The sequence below is a fragment of the Musa acuminata genome, chromosome BXJ2-3, assembly GCF_036884655.1.
Source record: "Musa acuminata AAA Group cultivar baxijiao chromosome BXJ2-3, Cavendish_Baxijiao_AAA, whole genome shotgun sequence".
Classification (NCBI taxonomy): Eukaryota; Viridiplantae; Streptophyta; class Magnoliopsida; order Zingiberales; family Musaceae; genus Musa; species Musa acuminata.
In genome coordinates, this window is record NC_088340.1 from 3586239 (window position 1) to 3613868 (window position 27630).

The 27630-nt window shown below is 39.6% G+C and overlaps 5 protein-coding genes across 8 annotated transcripts; 4 read left to right on the forward strand and 1 right to left on the reverse strand.

The window, feature by feature from the left end:
* Nucleotides 1–3321: 3321 nt before the first annotated feature.
* On the forward strand, nucleotides 3322–6434 carry LOC103976851 (uncharacterized). Of its 3 annotated transcripts, XR_001976990.2 has the most exons (3): nucleotides 3322–3777; nucleotides 5983–6217; nucleotides 6309–6434. XR_001976990.2 is itself a non-coding variant. In XM_018822850.2 (2 exons), the coding sequence occupies exons 1-2, from the start codon at nucleotides 3357–3359 to the stop codon at nucleotides 6057–6059; spliced, it is 498 nt and encodes a 165-aa protein (XP_018678395.2). In that variant the 5' UTR covers nucleotides 3322–3356; the 3' UTR covers nucleotides 6060–6434. The 3 variants fall into 3 exon arrangements, 2 of the variants coding, with proteins under 2 accessions (XP_018678395.2, XP_064954428.1); XM_018822850.2 differs by having other exon boundaries at nucleotides 5983–6434; XM_065098356.1 differs by having other exon boundaries at nucleotides 3323–3777; nucleotides 5998–6434.
* A 1100-nt stretch (nucleotides 6435–7534) lies between these two features.
* Nucleotides 7535–12149, reverse strand: LOC135606964 (uncharacterized). Its single transcript, XM_065098358.1, has 5 exons — nucleotides 11524–12149; nucleotides 11205–11308; nucleotides 10519–10695; nucleotides 8256–10054; nucleotides 7535–7890 (listed from the first exon to the last, which is right to left on the reverse strand). Exons 1-5 carry the CDS (start codon nucleotides 11679–11681, stop codon nucleotides 7744–7746), a joined length of 2385 nt encoding a protein of 794 aa, XP_064954430.1. The 5' UTR covers nucleotides 11682–12149; the 3' UTR covers nucleotides 7535–7743.
* Nucleotides 12150–13855: 1706 nt separating this feature from the next.
* Nucleotides 13856–19262, forward strand: LOC103976853 (uncharacterized). Of its 2 annotated transcripts, none has more exons than XM_009392183.3 (5): nucleotides 13856–14055; nucleotides 14503–14901; nucleotides 16341–16492; nucleotides 17885–18021; nucleotides 18888–19262. In XM_009392183.3, exons 2-5 carry the CDS (start codon nucleotides 14675–14677, stop codon nucleotides 19053–19055), a joined length of 684 nt encoding a protein of 227 aa, XP_009390458.2. In that variant the 5' UTR covers nucleotides 13856–14055; nucleotides 14503–14674; the 3' UTR covers nucleotides 19056–19262. The 2 variants fall into 2 exon arrangements, with proteins under 2 accessions (XP_009390458.2, XP_064954431.1); XM_065098359.1 differs by having other exon boundaries at nucleotides 13875–14055; nucleotides 14506–14901.
* A 1405-nt stretch (nucleotides 19263–20667) lies between these two features.
* On the forward strand, nucleotides 20668–24466 carry LOC135606965 (uncharacterized). The gene is made up of 4 exons (XM_065098360.1): nucleotides 20668–21682; nucleotides 22054–22461; nucleotides 23297–23490; nucleotides 24117–24466. The coding sequence occupies exons 1-4, from the start codon at nucleotides 21253–21255 to the stop codon at nucleotides 24360–24362; spliced, it is 1278 nt and encodes a 425-aa protein (XP_064954432.1). The 5' UTR covers nucleotides 20668–21252; the 3' UTR covers nucleotides 24363–24466.
* A 1254-nt stretch (nucleotides 24467–25720) lies between these two features.
* Nucleotides 25721–27220, forward strand: LOC135606405 (protein SMALL AUXIN UP-REGULATED RNA 12-like). Its single transcript, XM_065097426.1, has one exon. It carries the CDS (start codon nucleotides 26002–26004, stop codon nucleotides 26455–26457), a length of 456 nt encoding a protein of 151 aa, XP_064953498.1. The 5' UTR covers nucleotides 25721–26001; the 3' UTR covers nucleotides 26458–27220.
* The last annotated feature ends 410 nt before the right edge of the window (nucleotides 27221–27630 follow it).

Here is a 27630-nt window from a genome sequence, read left to right on the forward strand (position 1 = left end):
TATATAACCCAATAATTTTGTTAGAAACAAAAGATGATAAAGGATTAATTATTAATGAGATGCTCATCAAATGTATCTTTTTTTTTTATGTTTACATAGTAAAAGAATCTCATTGGGGGCTAATTATATATTACTCATCTACTTAGATCTATTTAATATTTCAGTCCTTAGATTTAAAAAATTTATATTAGAATCCTTATAATTTTATTAAAATATTTAACTTTATGTATCATAACATTGTCAATTTTACCGATGGAAGATATAGCATATGTTAGCACGTGCAAAAATAACATAAAAAATAATAGATTAAAAAAATAATTTTAATATCTTAGTTACATTTTCGGTGGTGGATGACAACGTCGCTAGAGGTCGTGGGTAGTTATGGTCGATGATAACAATACAGGGATGTCCTTAGAAACGGGCTAGGTAAAATCCTAAATGTGGATTTGAGAGTTCCCCTTTTCGTCTCTCAGCATGCGCAGGGGAGAAAGAAGGATGAGCAATGCCAAGTAACGAAAGGGGGAAAAAAGATGAGAAATCGAGAAAGGAGGAAAGAAGGATGAGGAATCAATGAAAGGGGTTAGAAGGATGAGTATCGTCCTTCCCTGTATCGATGTCAACATTGATGCAAATGCAGAGCAATGTCACTCTGCATCTGCGTCGGTGCCAATACAGATGTCAGTATCGATGCAGATGTTGAGCGTCGGTGCCAATACAGATGTCAGTATCGATGCAGATGTTGAGCGATGCTCTGCATCTGCATCAATGCTTTGTTATCTACATATGTGTCGACGCTAAGTATAATATCCTTCATTTATGAAATTTGTGTAAGGATCTATTTATAAATCGGAGGACCTATATGTAAATATAAAATTTAGGGATTCTTTGATAACAAAGAATCTGCATCTATGTCGGCGCTAACGCAAATGTTGAGTGATCTTTTCGCTGCTCTACATCTATGTCAACGTCGATGCAGATGCAAAGCATTGACATTTGCGACATCATCTTCCTCATTTTCCTTTGCCTCAGTTTTCAATGTCGCTCTCTCTCCTCATTCTCCTCTTATGTAAGAAGTCATAGAAGGTCCTCAATGTTAGGATCAGGAGCACTAAGAGGGGGGGGGGGTGAATTAGTGCAGCGAAAAACTTTCGACGATTAAAACTGCGTTCGTACGATAAAAGCGATTTCGATAGAAAACCTGATTTGTAAATCACTTTAACTTGTGATCAAGCGAGATGCAGTTAAAGCGAATCTATAAAGGCAGAGTTATGATGGAAATCAGAATGTAAGCGCAAACTGAAATATGATGTTCGTACGATAAAACTAATTTACGTCTAAACACTGATTTGGAAAATACTGAACTTTGAAACACGATCGTAAATGCACAGAAGGCAGTAAGCTATTGAGGAGGTTTGCAGTAAAGATAATATGCTAAAAGTAAATGCAAACCAGAGAGCATCACAATTTTAGAGTGGTTTGGTCAATCTTGACCTACATCCACTTCTGGCTTCCTCCATCGACGAGGTCACCGACGTCCACTAGAGGCCTTCCTTCAATAGGCGAAGGCCAACCACCCTTTTACAGTTTCACTCCTTTTGACGGGCTTAGGAGACAACCCTTACAAATTTTTCTCTCCTCTCTTGAAAGATCAAAACTTGGAAGAAAAGAGGGAGGAGAACTTCTAGACTTTACAACACTTTTGAGCTCTAAAATCACAGAGTAAGATCAAGCTTTCGATGCTTTGGGTTACCCTTTCATTACTGAAAGGGTGGGGTATTTATAGGCCCTAACCCAATTTGAATTTCGAGCTCAAAACCGTCATCTCCCGGAATTCCGGGGTCTGGTGGTTGCACCGCCTGGCAGAGCTCGAAGACTGAGCCTCTAGGCAGTGCCACCTCCTGTCAGGGGCGGTTGCACCTCCTGCCAGAGCTTGGAGATCGAGCTCAGGCGGTTCCACCTCTGTCAAAGGCGGTTGCACCGCCTAGTCTCGCTCGGAGACTGAGCACAGGCGGTGCCACCGCCTGCCTGGGGCGGTTGCACCGCCCAGCTCTCCTGGGAGACCCTCTCCTGGGCGGTCCCACCTCCTACCCTAGCGGTGCCACCGCCTAATAGGAATTCTGGTCCGAATGGGTTGATCCATTCGGCCCAATTTGGGTATGTCAAGGGCCCAATTGCCCCCAGATTAAGTTAATGGGATCACCTCTCATTCCTAACTTAATCTATATGCTAACTACGACAATTCTTAAGACATTTACTACAGCTTGCTCCGGTGCGTCAATCGCTTCTTCCGGCGAGCTTCCGGCGAACATTCGACGAACCTTCGGCGATGCTCCGACGGACTTTCGACAAACTCCTGGACTTGCGACGATCCACTTGGCGAGTTCCGACGAGCTTCTTTTGGCAAGCTTCTGGACTTCTCGGATTTGTTCCCGCAGAACCTCCGACGATCGTCCGGACTTCCGTCGAGCTCTCGAACTCCCAATGTGATCATAGTCTTGACTCCGGCGCAACTTCTACTGCATGTCTTTCTTCCATCGTAGTTAATCCTGCACACTTAAAACAAAACTTCGATCGAGACAATTAATCCTAAGCAATTAACCAAGTTGTCCGGCATGTCATTGGTCCCTCGACGCTTCGTCCGATTCTTCGGCGCATCGTCCTCTCCTGCAGCTTATTACCCAATCGGTCAGTTGACTCCGCAACTCCGATATCCTTGGCACAATACCCGCTCTTCTTGGCCCGATGCCCGAGTCCACGGCCCGAAACCTTCTATCGATACGTCGACCGATCCACCGACCCGACGTCTAATCTTCTAATATGTTCCTCCGGCACAACATGATTTTCCTACTTTAATTGTCTCATCCTGATCGAAGCATCATGCGTCACTCAAAACGCAGATTAAATCATAAACATATATCAAATAGTTTCATCATCAAAACACGAGATTCAATACTCAACTCCATTTTCATGACTCTACATAGTACGTCTTTAAGGACATCCCCGTAATATTCTTGTCAACCACTGGATTATTTTTACTGACCCAATAATGTCATCGTGAAAATATAATTTGAACGTTAAAATTAATTTTTGTATATCATTTTCGTATTATTTCTACACGTGTTATAATATCTTCTGCCGATAAATTCAATAATATTAAGATAAATAAAGTTAAAAATTTTATTTTTATAATAATAATAATTTTAATATAAAATTTTTAAATATAAGAATCGGGTACTAATGAAACCATGCAATAATCTATCCTTATCCCTGTCCTTGAGGTATCACGTGCGAACACGTGACTTGTTGCAGGTATTAAAATCATCCCATCGCCGTCTCTCTCGTCGGGGAAACATTTGATGGCCGGGATACTGTCGCGAGCCCTGTTCCGAGATCCTTGCTCCTCCCCCCACCACCTCTTCCTCTCCTGCTCCCGGTCGCCCGCCCTCTCTTTCCTCCCCCGCCTTCTCAGCTTCCGCGGCCGTTCCGACCGACCGGCCAAAGCGGAGATCGTCGAGATCGACCTCGGCACGGAGGTCGAGGTGGCCGAGGTCGACGTCGTCCGCCATCTCGACGACGCGATCCACGCGATTCTGGTTCGCAAATCCGCCCCCGAATGGCTCCCTTTCATCCCGGGGTCCTCCTACTGGGTCCCGCCCCGCCGGCGGGCTCTTGGCCTCCTGGAGCTGGTCGCTAAGTTCACGAATCCGCTGACGGAGGAGGAGACCATGTCCTTCACCACCATCCGCGGGTGGCCCTCGTCATCATACTTCGTGGAAGGTAAATTAATAAGGATCGATCTGCTTGTTTGTGAAATTATTGACGAATAAAGATGATATCTGTTGTTACTGCGATTTCTTTTGCACACCAGTATATCATCTTTAAGGGTTTCTTTTTCTTCGGCGATTACAAGTTTCCATGTGCTTGATATTAGTATTGACTAGGTGAGTTTTACCTCCTTCATTGAGGATGCTGTTGATCAGAATCAGACAAATAGATCTGTTGCTTTCTTAATGTATGAGAATCTTGTGACTTATGATAAGTTAGGCTCCTTAGCCATTCTGTATTTTTCTTTCAGAAGAGTTTCAAATGGGAGGTAGATCAATGGCCCTAATCCAAAAGACATTCTTTTTTTTTTAATATCTAGATCCTAGTCATCAACTGGACCTCGTCACAGTAAGTACACTCTGGATTTTGACCAAACAAGTTCCCGGATATCCTTAAGTTATCCCAGAATTGGATGTTGAAAAAGTATATGTTAACTAGAGATTCCCTTATTCAGAAGGTTTTTTTTTTTATATCAATTCATGCTCCTTTAGAGTCAATTCTTGCAAGTTGCTCTCCAGTTGAAAATTCTGCTCATCCATTCTCGCATAGCATATATGACCATCTAGAGGAGCCTTGAATCGATGATGTTTGTCGATGTGTGTAAAATTGCATCCTCACCTCATCCATGCTGGTTTTAACTGACATTGGTATTTAATTCCAAATAGCTTATCGTGGCTAAACTAGCTTAAATGCTCCTGTTTTGTTCGTTTGATAAATGTATTGGTTGTTCATTGGCTTGTGTCACAATTTGCTGATATTTCTTTTCACCTCTTACACGTCAGATTACAAGCTTGTTTTAAATATATAGAAACAACATTGCTTCTTCTGTGTCAACCTGAAATTTTCAAATTTTTCAACATGTTTTGCTACTTAATTATTTTCCAAAGGATACTATTTGTTTGGAGCACTTCAAAACATTCTATAGTGATTTTGAGGGTTACAAAATTGTTTGAATATATTAGCAGGGACTGTTTGTCAACAGTGGATGGCTTATTTATCTGATTGAACTTTTTAACCAAGTTTATATGTTATTCATTAACAATATTGTCATGATGTTCTGGAATTGCTTTTAATAAAATCAGTTTCATCATGATATCTCGTGTCAAGGACTTTGTTAGCACCGTTAATTTTGATGATGTTATGTGCAAAGCATATTAGGTTCCATGGTACTCTGTGGCTTGTTAGGTGGTCGCATTCATTTTTCATTGTGACTTTCTTTTTAACTTATGCTTTCCCAGTTGCCATTGTACTGCACAAGTGGAACATTAGCCACTGCATATGTTATTATCTGCTCCCACATTCTGTGTCTTTTGATTTCCCTTATGTGCAGCCTTTATGGAAGTACTTAAAAGAAGAGTCAACTTAATTTAGAGTTATTACACAATTGATAGCTAAAGAACAGTGCTTTGATACAGAAAAAAAAAGTCTTGTACATCTACCTTTGGAGTACTTCAAAATTGTGTGGATGGTATTAAAAGATGGTTTTGTACAAGAACATGACCCAGTCAGATTAGGGCAACTAATTTACCGTATTAAGATATCATATATGATACAGAGATGTGAATGCAGAAATACAAAATGAAAGATTTTCCAACTAGGGAAGTAGTGTTTAGAACTAAAAATTCTAATGGAGCTTCACAAATTGGCCATATTTGTTGGAATGTGTGGTAAAAATTTTGGCAGCATTGCTGAGGATAGAGGCTTAAAGTTGAGTCCTTGTATGTGGATCTCTGCTCCATGTCATAAATAGGAAATAAGCAATATGGGCAAAGTCATCACGGCAATTCGTGAATTTGTTTTCCCCACAGTTAGATTATTGTTTTTTTTCAACTATGTTAGAATATATTTAGTGTACGACACAAATTATCGATGATCCCAGCATTGTTGGATATAATAATTAGAGAATTCTTTGATTACATATGTCCAGTTGTCCTTTCACTTAAAACTTTCTCATATCATGTCTTGTACCGAACATATGTAAGTTCTCTTTGCTGGACTGATAGCTTTCTGGTGTCGGTACCGGTGACATGTGGAATCATAACTTTACAAGTGGACTTTACAAGGGTTTTTTTGTCTGACATGATTTATGTGAGATTGACATTAGCGCCTATGTGGAACTACAATTTTTTTCCCCACAATTAATGGTTTATTGACCAGATAAATTGGCTTCAGGCAAGCATCCAGTGAAGAAGAGTCGCAAAAAGACACCAACACAATCTGATGACGAGGAATGATCTGCAGCCAACAAAGAAAAGGGGGGTAGATTGGACATATTTCACAAAGTACTATTAATCCGTCTGCATCAATAGTGTTCCTGAAAACTCAGCTGTTTGTCATATTGGTGGTTCTGCATCACTTTAGGGAGTAATAGTATAGCCAACAAGATCGCGCGGTACCGGTGGAAATTTTCATAGTTCATAAGATTTCTACTTCTTTGGTGAGATAATTTATGTTGTTCATATCTCAACATTGCTAATGTGCAGGCCTGGATGGATGCATCTAAATGATGACTTTCTTGTGCCCTGTAAAAGAAGGGATGTAAACAGACAAATGGAGTTGATAGTTTAAACAGACTGCCAAACTTCTATACAAGCTTGAATTTTCTTCAACCGATAGAAAGCCAGCCTGAATTGACTACACTTTTTTTTTTTTTTTGGTTCTCGTTATTCAAATTGACTACTATCATTTCTTGTCTCTACAAACTGCTGCATATCTGAGATTTGTTCTTCTGATCTAAGAAACATATGGGACTGACAAAAACTGGAATATTGGGTAATTTAGCATCATCAACGAGTGTTCATGCATTATCATGACTGGATTTGAAGTCTTGGATTTTGTGTGTTTTTTTTTTTTTTGGTAGCAAATCATCTAAGAATATCTTCACAAATCATAATCTGGAGGTGCATTTGTAGAGAAGGTTCATCAGATTTGACCGGAGAACCTCTCCGAGAGACGAAAGTAGTCTCTCTTGACTTGGTGAAGAATGACAACACAACATTAGAAATGTCTTGCAGAGCATATTCCCATTAAATAATTAGGCACCCAAGTCTGTCTCTTTTGCGTCCCATAAGAGTTCGTCAGTGCCGTGTTGGAATAATTCCTTCCGTCGCCATTATTGACTGTTATTTGATTCACACACGACAACGACATAGATCGAGACAAAGATCTTTCATCAAACACCCGATCATAGATCTCACATCGTAGCGCAGCAATTGACATTTTAATTGCAAGAAAAAAAAGTTGGGGAATTATAAAATTAGATGAATTTATATCATTAACTTGGATTTGAATATTCCAGAATCAATGATTACAATTTATCATGCTAATAGGTCGAGATCACACTGTTCATTTTCCTTTATTTCCTTTGTTGGCAGTGTGTGTGTGTATATATATATATATATATATATATTCTAAGGTAATAACAGCTCAACAATCTTTCGTTCTGTAACTTCCACAGAAACAAACAGCCCAACTATCTAAGGTTGGTTGGTTGCACGAGCAAATCAGCAAGACATATCTCTCTATTAGATTTGTTGATACTGTTATATGGAGCTTGTGCAGTGTACATTTGGATTTCAGCAGAGAGATATCGCAAATCGATCCGAAAACCTGTGTCATCAATTAGCTAAAATTATGTGCTCACGAGTTTGAAACCATCCAGAAATTGCCAGCGGCGAATCCAAATAAAAGAGCAGCAGTCCAATGCCAATTGATCACAATCCTCCTACTTGGTTAAAGGAGGTAATTGAGCTGGATAATGATTGAACTATGAATTCTCACTTACTTCGACTGATATATACATTGCAATGAATGGGGAAAAAATTTGAAGAAAGAAAACAAAGAACCTACAAGTTATGTTTACGACAAAACTACACAAGAATGTAATTACAATTTGTATAAATCGATGTTTAGCTCGTCTTACATCTCTTGCAGCAAGTTACTTACCTTCCGGAGCTCCTTTAATGTTATAGCTGTACTCTGACCTTTAACCCCAAGAATGTTGTTTGACAAGTTATCCAATGAGTCAAACTTGCCCTTCTCTTGCTGGAAGACTGTTTCGATAACCTACAAGGACCAACAACCATGATTACAATAGCACTATACTATACAAAGTTCAATTAGCCTTCGAAAGATAATGTTATCGAACTTCATAAAATGGTACTTATATGATACTCAGATATCCCATGTTCAGATTTGCAGATGATTAATCACATAGACCAAAAGTATCATATATTTATTACTTCGAAGACTACGGTTGATGTTACGATAGCTGAAATTGATAAACATGAGGAAGAAATATTTTTGAATGCTGCATGACTGATCAATTGATATTGATAAAGAGAATCTTATTTTGTTATCTAACCTGGAAACTTTTTAGGAAATGATATGAAACAAAAGACGATGACCCAAATGATCCAAGAATATCTCACCTGAATATTCTCAAGCATGGACTGTCCAAGATTTCTTAAAGTGTGTATCATTTTCTTGTCGCCCACTTCGATCCTCTTGTTGACTCCACATGAATTATCGGTCCCTTCACAAGTTGTAGTGTCAAAGCTATCCTTGTTTGTATGTCGGGCGTCAGAGGATGATTGTGACTCACGACTTGCTTCATTAGAGCCTCTACCAAATTTCCAAAACCACTGAAATATACCTGCGAAGGATTTCCAGTGAATTGGAGTTTCTCTTTGGTCTGGGACAGCATCAGCGACATGAGATGAAGTTGCTTCAGCATCTTGGGCCAACTCATTGCTGACATTTTGACTACAAGGCTCCTCCATGTTAAATGTTTCTTCGTCATTGTCCGAAAGAAATGAATTTGAAGTTACACTGCTTTTCACCGAGTCAATTTCATGTTCGTTACCTATGTCATGAGGATAAACAAATTTGGACACCACCACCGAGTTATCCCCACTCAAAAGTGTTTCATCACCTATCCAATCGGAGGACCTTTGATCAGCCAATACAACTGGAAAATCTCCAACATTTAAGTTGTTTGAATTAATAGGAGCCTCACAACATGCAGATGTAACATGATTTTCAACAGCTCCAATATCGCTAGAAACATCATCAAAAAGTATTTGTCTAATGGAAGACTGATTAAGAGCACTTTTCGCCTTTAATGGTTCTGACTTTGTCCTATATAAACTTAGTTTTTCAGCCAATTTCTTCTTGGCTGAACCTTGGTCACTATTGCTTTGTTCCCCAAGTTCTTCATCCTTGTGCAACACTCTCCATTTCTCTTCCCAATAACTATCTGGCACTACATGCAGCGGAGGCACAGGAAAAGCTGAACCAGATGGAAGACTGTACCCACTACTAACTCTGAACCGACCCTTGTTTGAATCTCTTTGAGATGAAGAGGGTACAATGTTCGATACAAGAGCAAGTTCCTGAAATGATTTTGCCTTCTCTATGAGTTTCTTTGTATCAGGATTTTGTGGAAAATTTAGTAACCTTTGAAGGCAAGTGGTTGCAGTTTCAGTAGCTAAAAGGGATGATCTTAGATAAAGAAGCATTGAGACAGCCAAAGCCGCAATAAATGCACCTCGGGGAGAACACAAGACCTTAAAGTTGTACTCCACATCATCGCCTATTAATCTACAATTTGAGGAAGAGAACATTTCATCCCAAATCACCAAAACATCCTCAAGGCAAAACTCCCGTCCAAATAGAACACGCAACCATCGGAGGGCAAAATATTGAGGTTCCACCTCAAGCTCAACTAGGTGGGCGTGAAGAAAAGGATCCACAATGGACAGCAAATGATACAATGCTGATGAGGCTTCAATCACAGGAGGTAAGTTAGTGCTGGATCCAACTACAGGAGAGAAAAAACTTGCCATGGCAACCACACCTTGTGCTCCATCCATTAAGTTATCAAGCATGCAATAAGCATCATGCTCCATAAATTTTTTAGACAAGATAACACCCAACTCGCCTTCTGCTCCATAAGAGTCGCTCAACAAAAGTATATCCCTTGTATCAGGATCTATTTCATCCAGACTACGGCCGTCACTCATTATGTGGTGAGTATTCTCAGTTTCAATTCCAGAGTCCCAGTCGCTGGCCCTTTTAACTTTATAGTTGGAGAACAGGTTATTTTCTGGCGAGGTGATTCCATCAAATTCATCATTAAAGCAATCTTCATAGGGTTTTTGCACTTGAAGCAGGTGATCCAAATCAACATGAAGCACATATACAATAGGAGCCAATAATTCATGCATTCCTGCAACAAAATGTTGGTGTCAATGACGTCACTATTTATCATATAAAAGATAAACTAAGATAGGCAAATCCCCATCTCGGATATTAGCACAGAGTACACAAATTCCTGTAAATTTTACATGTCTATTGTGATGTATTTTTTAGGTAACTCTAGAGTAAGTGGTAACGGTACACCTATGTAATACACACTTACTGATTTATTAACTGTATTTCCGAGAAAAGAATACTGATTTCTATTCAGTAAGAATCTAAGAGTAGCAGAGATTTCTTTTGTTACAAATAAAAAGAACAAAAGATATGATAGGTTCCATCTGCGATAGGCCATACTTATTTTCCTTATACTAATCCCAAAAGTTACATGGCTATTTATCAGATAATACACAATGAAATAGATGAAAGATTGCCTTTAAAGATTACAATATTAAGACAAATTCATATATGATAAGAATAAGCTACAGGGCTTGCCTTGTCGATACCCATACTCTGGGTGCTGGAGACACCATAACGACAATATTCTTCTTAGCATCGCCTGGCATAAAGGTGTTTGAAAGTAGCCATGATGTTCAGGATACAACCTCGTCAAATCTTGGTCAACCATTTTCCTCAACTCTGCATTTCTGAAAAAGCGGCCCCAGTTGCTATCTGTATGAAGTAGAACATCATAATTGCTATTACATGCTGCACAGTTAAAAGGATTCAATCTGAAAGGCATGGGAACTAATCACATGAGATTTTCAATTAGTGTGCTTCAATTAACATTATAAAACTTCTTGATTTCACACAAAATATGTCACAAGCATATCGACAGTATTTCATGCAGCAAAATAACTTGAACAGATTTTTTTTATAGTCTACTCAAAGTTCTTGGCAAACTTACACAAGAGAACACATCTCCCAAAAGCCATTGTGAGATTATTTTTGCCGGGATTTCTCCTGATAATATCACATAAGTCACAGTGGCAACTAACACATAAAGAAATTAAGGATCATCACACACAACTTTTACATTATCAGCCACTGGAGGTTGTCAAATTTAACTATATGCTCGAGAAGCGACTCAACAAAACCTATGCCGACTATGTCAACTAAGACTAGTAGGGGTTGTAATAGTTAAGAGTTCCCCCGGAGCACAGAGAGAAAGATGAGCATACCTGGATTTTGTGACAGGGGATTATCCACGGTAAGATCAGGAGATGCATCTCCATCTTTTGGGGGATGATGATCTATCAGAAGGCGACGCCTCAGACTCGCGTATCTGTGAATTCAGAGACCCAATTAAGGTATAGATCATAGGCACGCGATATGAACCCATAAAATTACACAAGAAAACTCGAATTGATTACCCAAGTTCGAAAGCAAAGATTCAATGAAACAACGGGTGACAAGAAACAGAAGCATATCAAATCCACAAGAATTTCCCCGCGGGAAACGGGGCAAACAGGAAAAAAGGCAAATCTTTAGTTAGGTCACCTCCTCCGGGTATCCGCGGTGACGCGGCGGAGATCATCAATCGAGGCCGACGGCGAGCTCGGCAGTATCCCAAGATCAATACGCCACCGAACGCCCCGCAGACCGGAGAATCGCTTCCGTGGCATCGACGAGGCTTCGACCGCGGCAGCCGTGCTCATGGTCCTCCTCCGACGCCTCCAAGACCCAGCCAAAGGAAGAAAGGCGGCGCCTTCGGGGTGCAACGAAGGTTATCTTTCGCAGGAAGACGGGAATACCGGTAAGCCTAACACAAGAAAAGATTGGATCTTGTGGCGCGGGGAGGAGAAAGGTGAGACCTTTGAGGAGAAATCAAGATCTTAAGTTGGGTTCTTTTCTGGAGGGCAGAGGAAGGAGGGTTTTAGATGACAGGAAAAAGGCAGGGAATTGATACCCTGACTCCCTCTCTGCCTTTGATGGAAAAGAGGATAGATATTGAGAAGCTTCTCATCTTCTTCCTTTATTTTTTTTGGTTTCTTGTAAGAGAGAAGAGAGAGAGAAAGAAAGAGAGAGGGGGGAGGGAAGAAACACACAAAGGAAGGTTTGATGAGACAGGACTTTTATTCCTTCACACCAAAGTCCACTGGATGGAAGATTAGTTGTTCTACTTGGAACAACATCACACATCAAGCCAAAAGAGAGAGAGAGAGAGAGGATTGAGAGCACCTTTGAATATATATATTTTTAGAGAGAGAGAGAGAGGATTGAAAACACCTTTGAATATATATATTTATTTATTTATTTTCTACATACATACCTTTTGTGGTTTCTTTCTATACCAACAAATTTAGTGTGAGCTTCATCAATTCAATCAGCATTTCCAACAACAAAAGAAAGATTTAGTGATTTGCATCTTCCAAACGTTGCTAATTAGATGTAGAACAGCAAAGTCTGACTTGGAGTCACTAAATTATGTTGGGAGTCATAGGAAGTGGCCATGGCATCCAAGCCAATCATTGCAAGTGTTCCAATTGAGTTACCACCAATTGGGGTTGATGTGCTCCACATTTTATTTTGGTTTTAGTCTATTTGTACAACCTAAGGTTGGAACATCAAATTACATCTACAGTTTGCTTTGTTGATAGAGAATTGGGAATAGGTATACCAATACTTTTATTTTTTTTATTTGTCATGGTATCTTAGAGACTTTTTATTGCTTAAAATGAAAGAAGGAAGATAGATTTTGATGGAATATTAAATTAAATTTCACACATATATATTTTTTGAATAATTTAAGTATAATAATAGTGTTGTTATATTTAGAATATCAAAGTCAAGATCCTTTAATTAACTAATTGGTTAAATATTTTTTAGTGAGATAGGAGTCTATCCTTTAGTTAAAGTTTAACTATTTATTTAACTCATAATAATAAGTTGAGTAGTTTTTCTATCTCATTAATATAAACTACACAAGTATTAACCGTAATTTTTTATGATTCAACGAGCAATATATTACTCGATTATTTCTTATAAATGAATGACTACTTACGTCTATTAGTCATCGAGAATTATTATAAAAGTTCTTGACAATTAAAACGTGTGACAAGCTCGAATGTTGAATCTATTGATTCACGATAATAACATCTTCCAACCGAAAATAAAAATATATTTGGATATTTCAAATGATTATCATAGATAAAAATTTCTAGTTATATCTCATTAGAATTAATGACACTTTCCATGTTTTTTTTTTCGATTTATACACCCAAATACCAATTCCGTATTTTCTATCGGGATATATCGATGGTTAACATATTATTTATCATACGATAATTTCGTATCTTAAAAGAAATTTCAACCATGAAAAGATCATTTTAATTTGACATTGGTGAAACTTTGTTGGGAAGACAGTAAGGATGAGATAAGAGATGGAGAGAGAGAGAGGAGCATCTACACGCCTTTCGATGACTTGGCAACACGGAAGCAATTGCTTTGACCACGTAATCAACATTACGTGTTATAAGTTGGATAAGGACAAAAAATAATAATGCAACTAAACTATTATTATTCATGCATCAGTGATAAATAAATATCTCATATTTCTTTTTGATAATGACGTCCAAGTTTTATTTATAAAAATAAAAATAATGACATATATATATATATGTATATATATATATATATATATATATATATATATATATATATGTATGAGATGGAAGGACAAGTCCACGTCACGTACTGACGCGGCTCGCTAACGGAGGATTTTAACGTTTTTGTGGAAACGGCAGGGTGGCACGTCAGCTTGCGGGGGAGGCTGACGGCGGACCGCGACATGAAGGCGCAACCGATGGTTACAACACGACGAAACCAACCTAATTGGAATCCACCCACCCATCGAATCCGTTCGTCGTCAAGAGGCAGCAAGAATCTGTGGCTTTTCACCTCCCGTCGTCGTCGTCTTAGCCACAGGTTCTTCCATCCAACCCTCACCTAATCCTCTCTCTTTCTCTGCTTCATGTGACGCGTTCCCGGCAACTCCATCTCCGGCCGCACATCGCGGCTAGGAGCTCCCTGGTACTGATTTCGCCCTTTTGTTTCGTTTTTCTGTAATTAATCTGTGTCATGTGAATTCCTCGGTACGTGGAAAGCCCAAAGCTTCCATCTTTGTTGTTCTGTGAGTCTGTGACGACGCGGAGAATCGTTGGGTTTGTGAATCTCGGGTTTTGGGTTTAACGAGACGGAAGAATTGAGTATGCGTTGCTCTTGCGATCTACGCCACATCAAAAAGATTAAAAAAAAAAACACAAACGCTGAATTGCTTGTTAGGTTTTGCTATGGCTTGTTTGGCGAGTGTTGGATCTTTCCGGCTCTATGGGTGTTTCCTTTTGTTGGTTGGATTCTTTGTATCGAAATTTGGTTTTTTGAGGAAAGAATTCTCAATTATGCAATTGGTTTATGACTTGGGATGCATCATGACTGAATGCATGTAGTGAATTCTGTTTGATGTTTTTTGTTTGTCAGAAGGGCCCGGTTTATGCTGGAATTCTACTGCAACAAAAACTTTGGTTAGTTCTTTGGGGCAGAGTAGGTTGTGGAAGTCTTTACTTTTTAGGGGGGAAAAGGAGGAGTTTGTTGGGAACAGATTTGTAGTGAGAGACTGAATCTTCTGTAACATTTTTTAGTGTGGAACCTTATGACGGAGGGTGATCATGTATTTGGAAAGCTTCCCGATCATCTTCTCATAGAAATTTTTGTCCGCGTACCTATCTGTGAGTGGTCTCAGGTCTCATGTGTCAACAAGCACTGGGCTGCGATATTTCGAGGGGAGAGCTTCTGGCAAACTGCTGTCATCAGAACCTGGCCGTTTGCTTGCCAGAGGAAACGGTGGCCTGGACCCATTCCTCGTGGTTCTGGTAGGAGGTGAGTTTTCTGGAAAAAAAAAAACTTATGCATTCCTGCTTATTTATTCATTTGCTGTTTCTTTTGATGAATCCCATACCCAGTTAGCTTAGAACAGTTTCTTTGTTTTCTTTCCTCCCTTATTTTGTCATATTTTGTTCCCTTTTCGTAAACATTGGCAATTCAAACAAAAATTCGTTTTGCGCCAATTTTGTCTGATTAGCGAGGGCTATATTTTAATAACGAAGGAGATACTCTTTAGCTTTGTACAAAAAAAGTGCATGGCATCTGTTTGTATTATGAAACTTTAGCCGGTGATTTATAATTATGTGTAATCCCCTAAAACACATGAATTAGGGTTTTTGCATTTGTCTTCTCCAGGGTGTACTTTCTCGTGCGCTAATCCAGTTGAAAATATATCTAGTGATTCCATGTGAGATCTCGTAATGAATAACATGGAAAAGTGAGTAATTCATTGATTGTGAAACCATAACTTGTGAAATAAAATCATAAAGTTCCAGGAAGCACGGTGGAAAAGGTTTGCTCACTAAAAGTCTAGTAGCGTCAAGAAAGTAGATCAGATAGGTTCAACGCGCATTTTGAACAGCTAATGTCAATATAGGAAATGCTTGTAGAAGACTGAATCCCGAGAACATAAACCTCTATTAGTGAGGTGCCTGCACAGAAGTGCTATAGCAATGTTAGAATCAGGGTCTTAATGAAGTTACATGGCTTACTAATTAGGTGAATTTATATGCTGGACTTAAAGTCTGTAAGAACTGCAACAATCTCATCTTCTAATTTAAATTGATTTGTTATTACAATACCAATTATGAAATCTTTTGTGTTTTCTGTTCATAACAGAAGTCTAGTTTACAGAGAATTTTTATTGATGATTAGCTCTATTAGTGCAGAAGTTTGTATATTATGGATTATGTCATATAGGTAGATGCCATTTTGTTCGACTTCTCAGGCTTATCTACCTAAATGATGAAAATCAGATGATGAAATCCAAACTAACTCGATTTATTTGTCAGGCTAGTATGTTATCTCCTCATGCATGCTTTTGACAAGGCAATGTGCTCTTATCTGTCCAATCTGCATCTTTAAATCCATAGTTAAATACCACCCTGTCTCGGCAAGCATGCTTTTTGACAGTGCTTAAAGTGTTTGCATGTACCTGACGTTAACCACGGGTGATAGCCATTTTAGTGGACATTGGGTAATTCAGGTCTAATATATAAATCAGAAATAATCAATCTCTGACTGGAAATGTGAGAAAAATAGATGAAGTAATTAATTTTTTGTGAAGTCTTGTCAATCAACAAGAAAAAGTGAGAAGGTTCCTATAGATGCAATGTATTGTTGTATTTCTTGTTATTTTTTGCAAGAGTCAAAAATTAATTTTGTGTTTATTCCAACAAGAGTTTGCTAACTATTGTATTGTTTTCATGGAACAGGAGATATGCAGCATTATATGTTAGTGAACACATTATTGCATCAAATGGTGAAATTGACGAACTTTTGGGTCATGCTTACTTGTATCTTAAAGAGCAGCTTGAGCTTTCAACAATGACTCCTCCTTCTAGCATCCTACATGGAACCATGATTGGTTGGTTTTTTATCTACAATGCTCTTTTTTCCCTTGCTTGACACATCCTTTATCTGTATTGGTTGTTTTGGATTAGAGAGAGCTGAATAACCTGACAACAGAAGGATCATTTAGAAAATATCGTTCTTCTTTATGGCTTCCAGTAGAATTGTAGGTATGAAATTTGACTTCACAATCGGAAATGAGATGACCTAGGCTGATTGACTTTTATATTGTAATATGTCTTTTTTGATCTATTCGCTAGTTTGCTAATAAGAACTTTTTTTAATATACCAGAAGGGATAACAAAATCATGTTGCTGAACCTTTCCTTAGTCACAATTGTTTCATCATTGCCAATCTTGAACCTTCAATAACATAAACATACATACTTTTTTACTGTTGCCTCACTTTGCTTTCTTACTGTTTTAATGGGCTCTAGCATGGAATGTACTTTGAAAATATTTCAGAAATGTTAATCACACATTGCTGCCACTGAAATGACGATTCTGATATGGGTGCTTTTTATTTGTAGAAGATAAAACAAAAAATTTTTATCATTTGAACAATTGAAGGCAGTTCTCGGTTGAGGATATGATGAGAAAATTGTTTGATTTGGTCTGGACATGTTCAAACTAGACTCATAAATGCACTAGATAGGCAAGGTGAGTTAACTCAGATTGGTGATGTGAAGAGAGATGTAGGAAGAGTAGTTAGGCTAGTTCTTATTATAACCAACAAGAAATTATTGTATAGATTCTTAACTGGACCAGTCATTTGTCAATAGAGCTTGATGAAAGAAGCCATATGGGCAACCTCCTTGCTGATGTTGTTGTACCAAATCCCAAGTTCAAAACCTGTCGAGAAATTGATCGATGAATATTCACTGTTGAGTGTTTCATGATGCTCATGAGCCTCCGTGATGCTGCAGACTGTCCGGGTTTGCCAAATTCTACTGCATCCATATCTTTGCAGTGTTATTTTACCTGCAAACAATTTCTACACAGGGACTCAGTTCATATCCGCACAGCTTACTTGAGAGCAGCCGAATATGCTCCTTCTCACCATAGAAATATCTGAAGGTCTATGAAACCATGACAAGAGTTTTAGCCATTTTTAGCTCCATAATTACTATTGCCTTAAGAATTGGAATTGTAAACATAGTTCTTAGACACTTTGCTTCAAGATATTCTCAACTTTCTATTCTAAGTACTACCTTCAGACAATTAGTAAAGTCGGTATGGGAATTATAGATCACCTAGGATCATGGCTTAATTGTTTCTTGAGTTTCACGTTTCTTTCTGCTCCATCATCATAGTGAATATGATTATACCATGCCTTCCTTTATTGGTCTGTATTTGCAGTAACATATATGATTCTATAACTAATCACAGAGGTCTTGTTTCCCTGTTAGATCAATTTATTGCCTGTGGTAGGTCAAGAGACAAGGCTCATGAGCTTGCTTCAGAGATTTGGCTAGCAGTCATCAACAATCTTGAAGAAAATCAACACACATTTTTGCTGTTAAAACGTCTTGCACAAGAGGGAGATGTAAGCATCTTTGTTTCTTCCATTCTCTTTTCATGGTATAAATTTTGGCTTCCTCATGGTTTGTAGATAGAAACAAAAGACAATAATGACTACTGTTATTATAGAGTAATAATTTTTACATTCAGATTTTCCTTTAAGTCCCTTGGAAACAAATATTTGGTGTATGGATTACCTTTTATTGAAAATCATTATAAGATGTGCTAAGCAAGTGCTCTACGGTACATTTGCCTAACCTAATTTATATGATTCCTCGATGCCATACGTTAGGCAATGCCTAAATTTCCTTTGGGGTTAATGCTGGCCCTTTTATCCACTATTCAGAATTTCAGATATTCTGCCAGTGTACCAATTCGATGTTAAAAAAGGAGAAGATTCACATACGACACTCTTGCCAGCATTAATTTTGAAAGGCCATTGGTTTAAGACAAATCAAATATTACTGCTCAAGTTAGCTACTAATGTTGCCTTTCCAACGTGGGTAAACTAGTGTGCTGCATACCGTTCCTCACTCTAGCATGACCACTTTCAGTTGTCTGCATAACAATGGAATCTGTACCACTTTGTGCTATTCCATCTCATTTGAGAGGTTGGTTGGAATTATGATGGGTCCATCAAATGGCCATCGGATGACACACTATTATGTATGACTTTTGAGTAGCAATTGCAACATACAGATATAATTTTTAGCAATAATACTAGTGTGACATTCAGTAGACAAGATCCTCTTGTTATTTGTAGATGAAATTATCTTGTTAGAATTGGGTTAACTTGGCATTCAAAGATAAACTATGTTCGGATGCTTTTAATTCATTACACGAAAAGAAATTCATGTCGAGCGTAACGATTCATCGTTTTCTTTCATGCAGTTTTTTCTTCCATTTCCCTACACAAGATCCTACAAGGTGCTGTGCAGGGTATTCGAGAAGCTGTTTACTGACTTCCGCGATTGTTTGAGCCGTGAAGATTACTATGATGTGTTGGCATGTGCCAAGTCAAGGTTCCGGCCAATCCCATCCACTTGGCTGGGGTACTAGCTCTGTGCATTTCTGTTAGTTGCCGGTTGAAACTTTATATGCAGTTGGTCATCTCATTTTGTGCCAATACCCATGATCAGCTTTTCGCAAGCTTCGACAAGCTATTTATATGTTTGGGTTTGGACTAGTCGTAATTTTTCATCTCAGATTGTGCCTACCATCTGCAAATGAATTGTCTTATAAAAAATACATGTAGCACTTGTTTCAGCTGAGCTTATAACTGTCTATCATATCAATCTCAGTAACTCAATTGTCTGCAGATCCAACTTCGATTGCATTGGAATGTCTTGCAGGTTGAGTTAAATTTGATTAAAATTCTTTTATGGTTCTTTTATTTTTACCTTTCATATGTATAAACATAAAACATGTGCACTAATATTGAACTGGTTGATGGGTAATTTACTAGAAAAAGTCTCTATTGGCACCTCTTAATTGATTTTTTTTTTCAAGGGGCACTTTATTTTTTTAAAAAAATTGATAATGTCGTTGAATCCGATTATTTCAAATCACAAATCCATGGGATCCAATTTTGTCGAATTTATGAGTGAGTGTAATTAAAATATCTTCATCAAATCAATTCAAATTATTCTAAGACTACTAACACATTATACTAACATATTTACTATTATTTTTTAAGTTTCTTATGATTTTAGGATGAATAATTATTTTAATAAGATATTTTTAGGTTAAATCAGTGATCAAGTGTAACTCGTTGAATTTTTATTAAATCTATCTAAACTTTCTTCAAAATTAATAGGGTGAGATGATAACACATTTAATATTATTATTTTTTATTTTTATGAATTTAAAATAATTAATTTTTAAAATAAATTTTTTTTAATTAAATATATAATCGAATATAATTCAAATGTAATACGAGTGAAGTGTAACTCTTTAAAATTTCATTAAATTTATCTAAGTTTTTTCAAAACTATTAAACTAAGATATTAATTTATTTAATATTATTATTTTTTTATTTTTAATATAAAATTAAGATGATTAGTTTTTGAAATAGTATATTCTTTATTTGTAATAATAATTTTAATTAAACCGTGATAAAAGAGGAGGAGAAGGGGAAAGAGGCGACGATGGAGAGGTGACGATGGAGTGTGAGGAGGATAAGAAGTGGGGAGGAGGAGGAACCGTTACTGGAGATGGAGTGGAAGAGGAGTAGGAGGCGACGGAGTGGGAATAGGAGGAGCGGTTGAGGTAGAGTGGGAGGAGGAGATGATGGCGGAGGAGAAGAATGCAGAGTAGAGATGATGGAGATGAGGGTACTTGAAAAGAAAATATATCTAGAATTTAATTAAATCAAATTAAATATTATATTTTAATTTAATTGAATTAAATCGCTTCGATTCATTTATAAAAGCCTTTTAAAAAAAAATCCTCGATGAAAATTAAATATGGGAGCTTTTATTATATAATAAAAAAAACCCATCGCTAAGGCAGCAAATCCCACATATCTGACCCGATCACCGACGCATCGAATCAAGCGGCCGAGATCGCGGACTCGGCCTCCCAGGAGGCGGGCCCCCACCGCCACCAATGGTGGGGGTTAAAGTGGGGGCTACCCGGCGGATAAAACAAGAGGCCGGGGTATTCCGGTACTTTACTGGGGCTCCTATTCCTCTCTGACAGTATCCCATCCCCACTCCGTAACCGCACTCGATAAGCCTCCCTCCGCGCTTACTCCGACGCCCACGGCCCTCCCGCTCCATCCCTCCGCCTCCCTTCCTAGGGTTTCCCGAGCTCCCCACTCGTGGTCCCCAATGCGGCGCCATCGCCCCCTCCCCGGCCCGATCCTGACCACGTAGGGCCTCCGGCAGCCCCGCGCTGGGGGGTGGATCTCCGGTCCTGGCTTCCTCGCTTCTGTTCTCCGTTTGATGAGCCGCGGTTCGGACTTCACCGCGGATTTTGGGGTTTCCGGAGACTTCTTCCTCCTCCTCTTGCTCTTCTTGCTGTTTGTCCTCTTGGTTTTCTTCCTGTTCCTCGTCTCCCTTGTGCTCTTTGGGTTCCTTGTCCTTCTCGCTCTCTCTCGCCTACTCCTTGAATGAGTCCTCGCGTTTGGAGCTTCTGAAGCTGGAAAAGATTTGGATATTGCAGCCGTTTGGTAAAAAGGAGGAGGGGTCTGCTCGGGTTTGAGCTTCGGAAGCAAAGTTAGTTTGGGATTTTTCCGGTTCTTTGAGAGGATTTAATGGACCTCCTCAAGGTAAGAAGGTTTCGAGGCATTGGTAAGTTGAAAGGGAGGAAAGATGCGGATCAGGAGCGGGATGAGTTGTCATCGGGGCCAGAAGAGCAGAAAGATGAGAGCTTGGATGCAATGTCGAAGCCAGCTGCTGTTGATACTGCTGTGGAGGGCGGTGAGGATGAGGATGATGACGATTTCATCACGAATGAGGTGAAGAGGCGGCTGAAGGAGCTGAGGAAGAACAGTTTTATGGTGCTTATACCAGAAGAAGGGTTACCGGAAGAGGACGAGGAGGAGGAGAGTAGCTCGAGTGGGTGGAGGGAGTCAGAAGTGGGGGTTGGGCATACGTGGTGCGGATTTGACACATTGTATGACAAGTACTGCGAGCGGATGCTGTTCTTTGATAAGCTGATCAATCAACATCTCAAAGAAGCTGGTATGGTGTTGAGCAGTCGGCTAAATAATCATGTTGTTCCCTTCTAGCTTGGAATGAACTCAGTTGATGACTGCTTTATTACTATACTGTTTATTGTCAATTGCATGTTTCTTTCAGCAACGGTGTCCTCCCTTGGTGTTGCTTTTAATACTTCAAAATTGATTGAGGATCTTCCTCTTAAGTTGTACAATCAAACAGCTTCATTCTTTAAATGATCTCAGATGAATTTTATCCATGTATCAACTTTACCGTTCTTAAAAATGGATCTATTGCTTCTGCTATTTTAGCTGCTTTTGTGATGCTAAATTGTAACTAATATCAGCTCTCTCTTTAGATTTTGTGAGCTGATGATGACATGCATGATGTGACAGGATCTTGGGGTACTTCAAGGCATTCACCAAGATCTTTATCAAAGAAGTTATCTATAGGCCTCCGCAGCCTCCCTTTCAAGAGACAAGATGAACTTCAGGAGGACTGCGAAAATCTGCAGCAACTGCAGGAAGATAACCCATGCCTGAATCTTGAAGTTGCTTATGTTGCACAAGTTTGTTTAAGTTGGGAGGCACTTCATTGCCAATACATGCAACTGAGCCAGAAGCTTTCATCGCAGCCTGAGAGTGGCACCTCCTATAGCTATGCTGCTCAAGCATTCCAGCAATTCCAGGTTCTGTTGCAGAGATTTATCGAGAACGAACCATTTGAGCAAGGACCCAGGATGGAGATTTATGCCCATGCCCGGATTTTACTACCTAAGTTGCTTCAGGTCCCAAATTTTTTAGGTAAATGATAAGACTCAAAAGATCTTTAGTCAATTCAGCTGTTGTTCAATAGAAATTCAAATGGATCATTTGTCCAACAACTAACTGAAATCTACCTGATTTTAACTATGTGCCAAACTAACACACATCTGAACACATTCTTGCTGTTTATGGCATTTATCTTATGATCACACTCAAGGTTATTTAATTCAAGTTAGTACCACTTTGAAGATTGTTTGTTCATGAGTTGTTGTATGTTGGTTTAAGTTAGGTGACACTGTGGGCATCAAGAGGAGTTCCATCTGCTAATATGTCACAAGTTGAGATGTTCCTTGTGATTTACATGTTGAAGAATGATTCGAAGATTTGTATTAAATTCATTGACCATCTAAAACCATAAAAAGTTTGACATTCATCAAAAGGCTCAAAGTTTTAATAGATTGAATTATTTGTGAATTCCATTTGCCCTGTAATTTTTATTCAAATATACTCTTAAATGTTATTGAAGTATATGTTCTCATCAGTTACAGCTAATTATAATTTACATTTATCATGAATCAATCATCTACTAGAGGGAGGGCCTAGCCATTGATGTAAGTAGTTAAACCCAAATTATTAGGTTGGTTGGTTCTTCTGGTCATGAGAAATTGTATGGAGGTAACTATGTGGGCCTTCTGAATGGCTCAGATACCTCTAAATATTGTTTTCAGGTGAGTCCCACATTTAGACTGTACAGGAAGGATCACAGCTCTCCATTAGTTTATTTTTCTGCTGATAGCATATTTTAGCAGAATAAGGAACATTGGGGCCCTCACCATGACTCCATTTCTCTTTGATGTTTCATTCTTGCTTTAAGGTTTGGATCTGAAAGAAAATGTGGAGGTTGATTCAGACAAACCAATTCTTGCCATTGACCTTATTAAGATAATAGAGGATTCAATCTTAACATTCCGCCTTTTCCTGAAGATGGACAAGAAAAAGTCAGGTGGCTTCTTTCGAGCTCATAGCCCTCGAAGCTCCCTTCAGCAAGTGCAAGCTTCGCTTGAAAAGGTATGTTACATGTTAGTAGCTCATGTTTGTTTCGTCAGTACATGGTTTATTGTGCTTCCAGTAGGAGAAGAGAACCCACCATTGGGATGTTTTCCGAGGGAAGAATCAAAACTGCTGTTTCCATTTATAGGTGTTTTTTGTGTTCTAAAGCTATGAAGTCCCCAAACACAGTGTCCCTTAAAATTATCTTGCATGCCTGTCAACTGGTGATCCCCCATGCTTTCATCCTTGTTTAAATGCTTGCATTGTGGCTTTATGAACAGATTCTCTTTTTGTTGTGCCCAATGAACTATTCAAGTAAATGCCTTCCAAATGCATTTTACATTAAGATGTGTGATTGTATGCAAGCTGGCCTGAAAATGCACCAACAAAGATGGAAGAATGATACACTGAAATTCTTGTCCTGTGGCCATCAGCAGCAACCTTGAAATGATTTTTAACCTTCGGCTTTATTTGTTTAATAGATTGCTGATTATTTGTCTTTTTGGATTGCTAACCTTTATAAGTATAAATGATGTAATAGTTGATTGCCATAGCTTAGGAACTGCAGCATCATATCTATTGGACCCTTTGGTTACTACACCAAAAACTACATGAATCTAGTACTCATTGGCTTTGAACTGCAGAAGGAGATCAAAGTGAAGGAACTGTTCAAAAAGACGAAAGGATGGAAGAAGAAAACCTGGCCAGCAACCATAGGGGAAGTGGAATTGCTCTTCGCACTCATCGACATCAAAGTCATATCAAGAGTTCTGAGGATGGAACGGCTCACCAAGGAGCAGCTGTTATGGTGCGAAGAAAAGATGAGCAAGCTCGACCTCTCGGACAACAAGCTCCACAGAGTTGGTACTCCCCTCCTCTTCCCTTGTTGATGGTGCACTACTTTTCTCCCCTCTGCCTCTAGTATAACTATCAGACACTTTATCTGCCTTTCCATGTATGAAATATATGGGTAAAAGCATCAGTACTTCCTGCAGTAGCCTCCCAATATTCATGATCCATAAACCTCTTGTTCATCACTCCAGTGTTACCCTGGATCACACTCACTTGTAGGACTCACTTGCAACCTTTTGCTCCCTCGAGTATGATCTACACTATGGTCTCTCTACCTGCTTCATTTTTATGACTTGAATCATGATCATACTTATTGCAAAGAAGCAAAATTCGAGGACAAATTGTATAGAACCTGTCAATGCAAAACCTGGAAAGAACTAATACAAGTGAAGTAGAGCTTCAAAATGACATCAAGACCTACATAATAAATAATTTTTATTTTGTCAAGATTCTGTGCACTTGGGAATGAGGAACACTTTTTTCCTTCCTGACCTAACTTGATCAATTGCCGTCCTGCTTCAAGCTAGTTGCATGGATTCAGCATTAAAGAGCAAGAAGAAGAGGCTTCTTTTGATGCACCCCCAAGCCCCTGCCAAATGTACTGCTTCCCTGTTGCATTGCAGCACCTTCTCCAACATACCCAAAACGCTTGGGAATCAGAGGAAGAAGACTATGTTCAATGCTTGTGACTCGCGAGGCACAGTCCCCTACTTTGCAATCCATCCCCATACTTAACTCGATTAGCTTTGGTGGGATGGAGATCTTGTCCCACCAAGTTGACCGTTCGTTAAAACGCTTCCATCAAGTCACTGGTCGTCAAGCTCGTCGTGACCTTCGTCTCTACGCCATATTTGCATCGTGAGACCGCACGAGCCGGGAATTCGGTCGAACGAGTTATCGGCGTCGTCGGGCCTCCCCGTAAAATTTGCCCTTCGGTTGTGCCCAACTCGAACCAGAATTCGCGGACCGGGTCCAACAGCCGGTTCGACAACCCCGGCTCGCTAATCGGCGTCCCAAGCCTTAGAACACCCCCCCCCCCAGGATTTCTTTTATTCACGAAATTGTCCTAAATCGTGCTTCAAGGAACATTTCACCGGTAGTGGCGTGATCGTAATTTAGTTGATATTCGAGGGTATTTAGTTCAATCATCAAATTATTGAACAATATGGTTATTCGTTTATGATTTGTAGAATCTCGTAAAGAATCTCTTTATATATATAAAGTTAATACTATCTACATTGATTCTCCCCATTAAACATCAACAAGCTTATCTTGAAGATTCAGATCTTAACTTTCCTCTATCTAAATAATAGCAATTTTAGATTTGAATAGAGGTGTATTTGGCACAAGCAAATCCTCCCCTAAATCTCTCCTTGATGTTGTTCTACAACAACAGTATATTCCCCTTATATTTTTTGGGAACCCTCCTTCACCCGAATAACATACTCTCTCTCTCTCTCTCTCTCTCTCTCTCTCTCTCTCTCTCTCTCATGTTTAATATAGAGACTGCGTTAGGTTAAAGCCTCCTGTCTTCGATGCTCCTCCTCCTCCTCTTCCTCCTATAAGATGTCATCAACCGCCGTGCCTTTCTCCTCCTCCGCTTGTTTTCCGTCTCAGAGTTGAAGTATTTATCGAGTAAGTGCATCAGAAGCGTTCCCATTGGCTTGGAGGGGAAGGATGGCCATGAAGAAAGTGGAGAAGATCCGGCAGGTCGTGCAACTGAAGCAGGTGATGCGGCGGTGGAGGGCCCTCAGCCTCCGGCGCCGCGGCGAAGAGGACGGCTCGCGGGGGGCGGTGCGGCCGGGGTCCGTGGCGGTGTACGTCGGGCAGGAGCGCCGGCGGTTCGTGATCCCGACCCGGTTCCTGAACCTGCCGGTGTTCGCCGCCCTGCTGCAGCGGGCGGAGGAGGAGTACGGGTTCCCCCCCGCCGGCGGCCTGGCCCTCCCCTGCGACCCCGCCTTCTTCCGCTACGTCCTCGACGCGCTACACCGGGACGAGCCCCGGTTCGGCGCCCTCGGCCTCGACGCCTTCCTCGCCCTCTTCGCCGACCTCGGCGGCGCCACCTCTCCCTGCCGCGAACCCATCTCTTACAACGGCTTCTCCCCTCTCCTCCCCAAGACCAAGGCTCGATGATCCTCTCTTCTCCTTCTAAATTGTACAGATGAAACGGCAGTCGATCAGAAGAAGGTGGAGTTCTCCAAGAGCTTCATCCATGGATCCTCAGAAGTGATGTTAGCTTTCTTCTTCCTCATCTCCTCCTCTCCAAAAGAACCCTGAATCCAACTCCTTTCCTTTTTAGTCTTGATCATGGGGTTGTAAGGTTCTTTTGGATTCATAATCTGGAATCAATGGAAGTTGAAGCTGCATGTTTTCTCTGCATCTCAAATCTTGTGTCTCATTGTGTTCTTCGTGCATGGCAACTCAGAAAGAGATAGGATGCATGAACACGATCCCTCCTCCTCTGCAATGATGTCAACTTCTTCCTCGTTGCATGGACCTTTGAGAGTCTGCTACAACTTGCAAGATGTCGTAGATGAACATGAACATGGTGTGGCCTTGCCCTATCTCATTTTTTTTGGCTCCCACAATGAGAAGAAAAGAAGTTGTGATGTGTACCAATCAGTACAGGAATCATCAGCATCTTCTTAGGACCTGTGTTACATGTCAGGGAAAGAGGATAAGATCATAAGCCTGATCTATCTTGAACTTAGGATTGAGAAGAAGGCCTGCCATCTTTTGTTGGCTCTTCAAAGCTTGTGAGGGTGGAGAGAGAAAATAAAATGGAGTGCTTCCTTCATTTCCTTCTCTATGTAACTGAGGGAAGGCAGAGCAGAATGCTGAAGGATGTGTACAAGAAAAGCTGAGACCTGCTCTGCCTACATCCAGCACAAACACCAATGTGTAGGAAGACACATCTCCTGTCTTAGCTGTTGAAGACTATTATGTCTTCTTCTTCTTCTTCTTCTTCTTCTTCTTCTTTCTCCTTTACATTTGATTTAATTTGGATCAGAGGTTGCATGTTCCAAATCTAATCAGAAACAAGAGTTCAAAAAGACTACACCCCTATAAATTTGGATAACATGACCTATTGTCATCTCTAGTTGTGAACTATATATAGTCCATGAAATTATATTCTTAGAGCACCTAACAAGGCCACAAAGTCAAACAAAAAAAAAAAGAAAGTATGTGATTGTCTTGATTCTAAATTATGCTTAGTTAATTTTGTCAAAAGTAGTTTCTATAACCTCATGCAATCTCTTGGAAACTGCATAAAAATATGATGGATGACAAAAACAAGTCTCCCTT

Coding starts and splice junctions, on each gene's coding strand:
- LOC135606964 (XM_065098358.1), bottom strand. CDS start 11,681: ATGAGCACGGCTGCCGCGGTCGAAGCCTCGTCGATGCCACGGAAGCGA. Junction 11,309..11,523: donor ACCGCGGATACCCGGAGGAG/GTGACCTAACTA, acceptor CTGAATTCACAG/ATACGCGAGTCTGAGGCGTC. Junction 10,055..10,518: donor AGAGTATGGGTATCGACAAG/GCAAGCCCTGTA, acceptor ATTTTGTTGCAG/GAATGCATGAATTATTGGCT.
- LOC103976851 (XM_018822850.2), top strand. CDS start 3,357: ATGGCCGGGATACTGTCGCGAGCCCTGTTCCGAGATCCTTGCTCCTCC. Junction 3,778..5,982: donor GTCATCATACTTCGTGGAAG/GTAAATTAATAA, acceptor TTTATTGACCAG/ATAAATTGGCTTCAGGCAAG.
- LOC135606405 (XM_065097426.1), top strand. CDS start 26,002: ATGGCCATGAAGAAAGTGGAGAAGATCCGGCAGGTCGTGCAACTGAAG.
- LOC103976853 (XM_009392183.3), top strand. CDS start 14,675: ATGACGGAGGGTGATCATGTATTTGGAAAGCTTCCCGATCATCTTCTC. Junction 14,902..16,340: donor CCTCGTGGTTCTGGTAGGAG/GTGAGTTTTCTG, acceptor TTCATGGAACAG/GAGATATGCAGCATTATATG. Junction 18,022..18,887: donor GTCTTGCACAAGAGGGAGAT/GTAAGCATCTTT, acceptor TCTTTCATGCAG/TTTTTTCTTCCATTTCCCTA.
- LOC135606965 (XM_065098360.1), top strand. CDS start 21,253: ATGGACCTCCTCAAGGTAAGAAGGTTTCGAGGCATTGGTAAGTTGAAA. Junction 22,462..23,296: donor TCAGGTCCCAAATTTTTTAG/GTAAATGATAAG, acceptor TCTTGCTTTAAG/GTTTGGATCTGAAAGAAAAT. Junction 23,491..24,116: donor TGCAAGCTTCGCTTGAAAAG/GTATGTTACATG, acceptor TTTGAACTGCAG/AAGGAGATCAAAGTGAAGGA.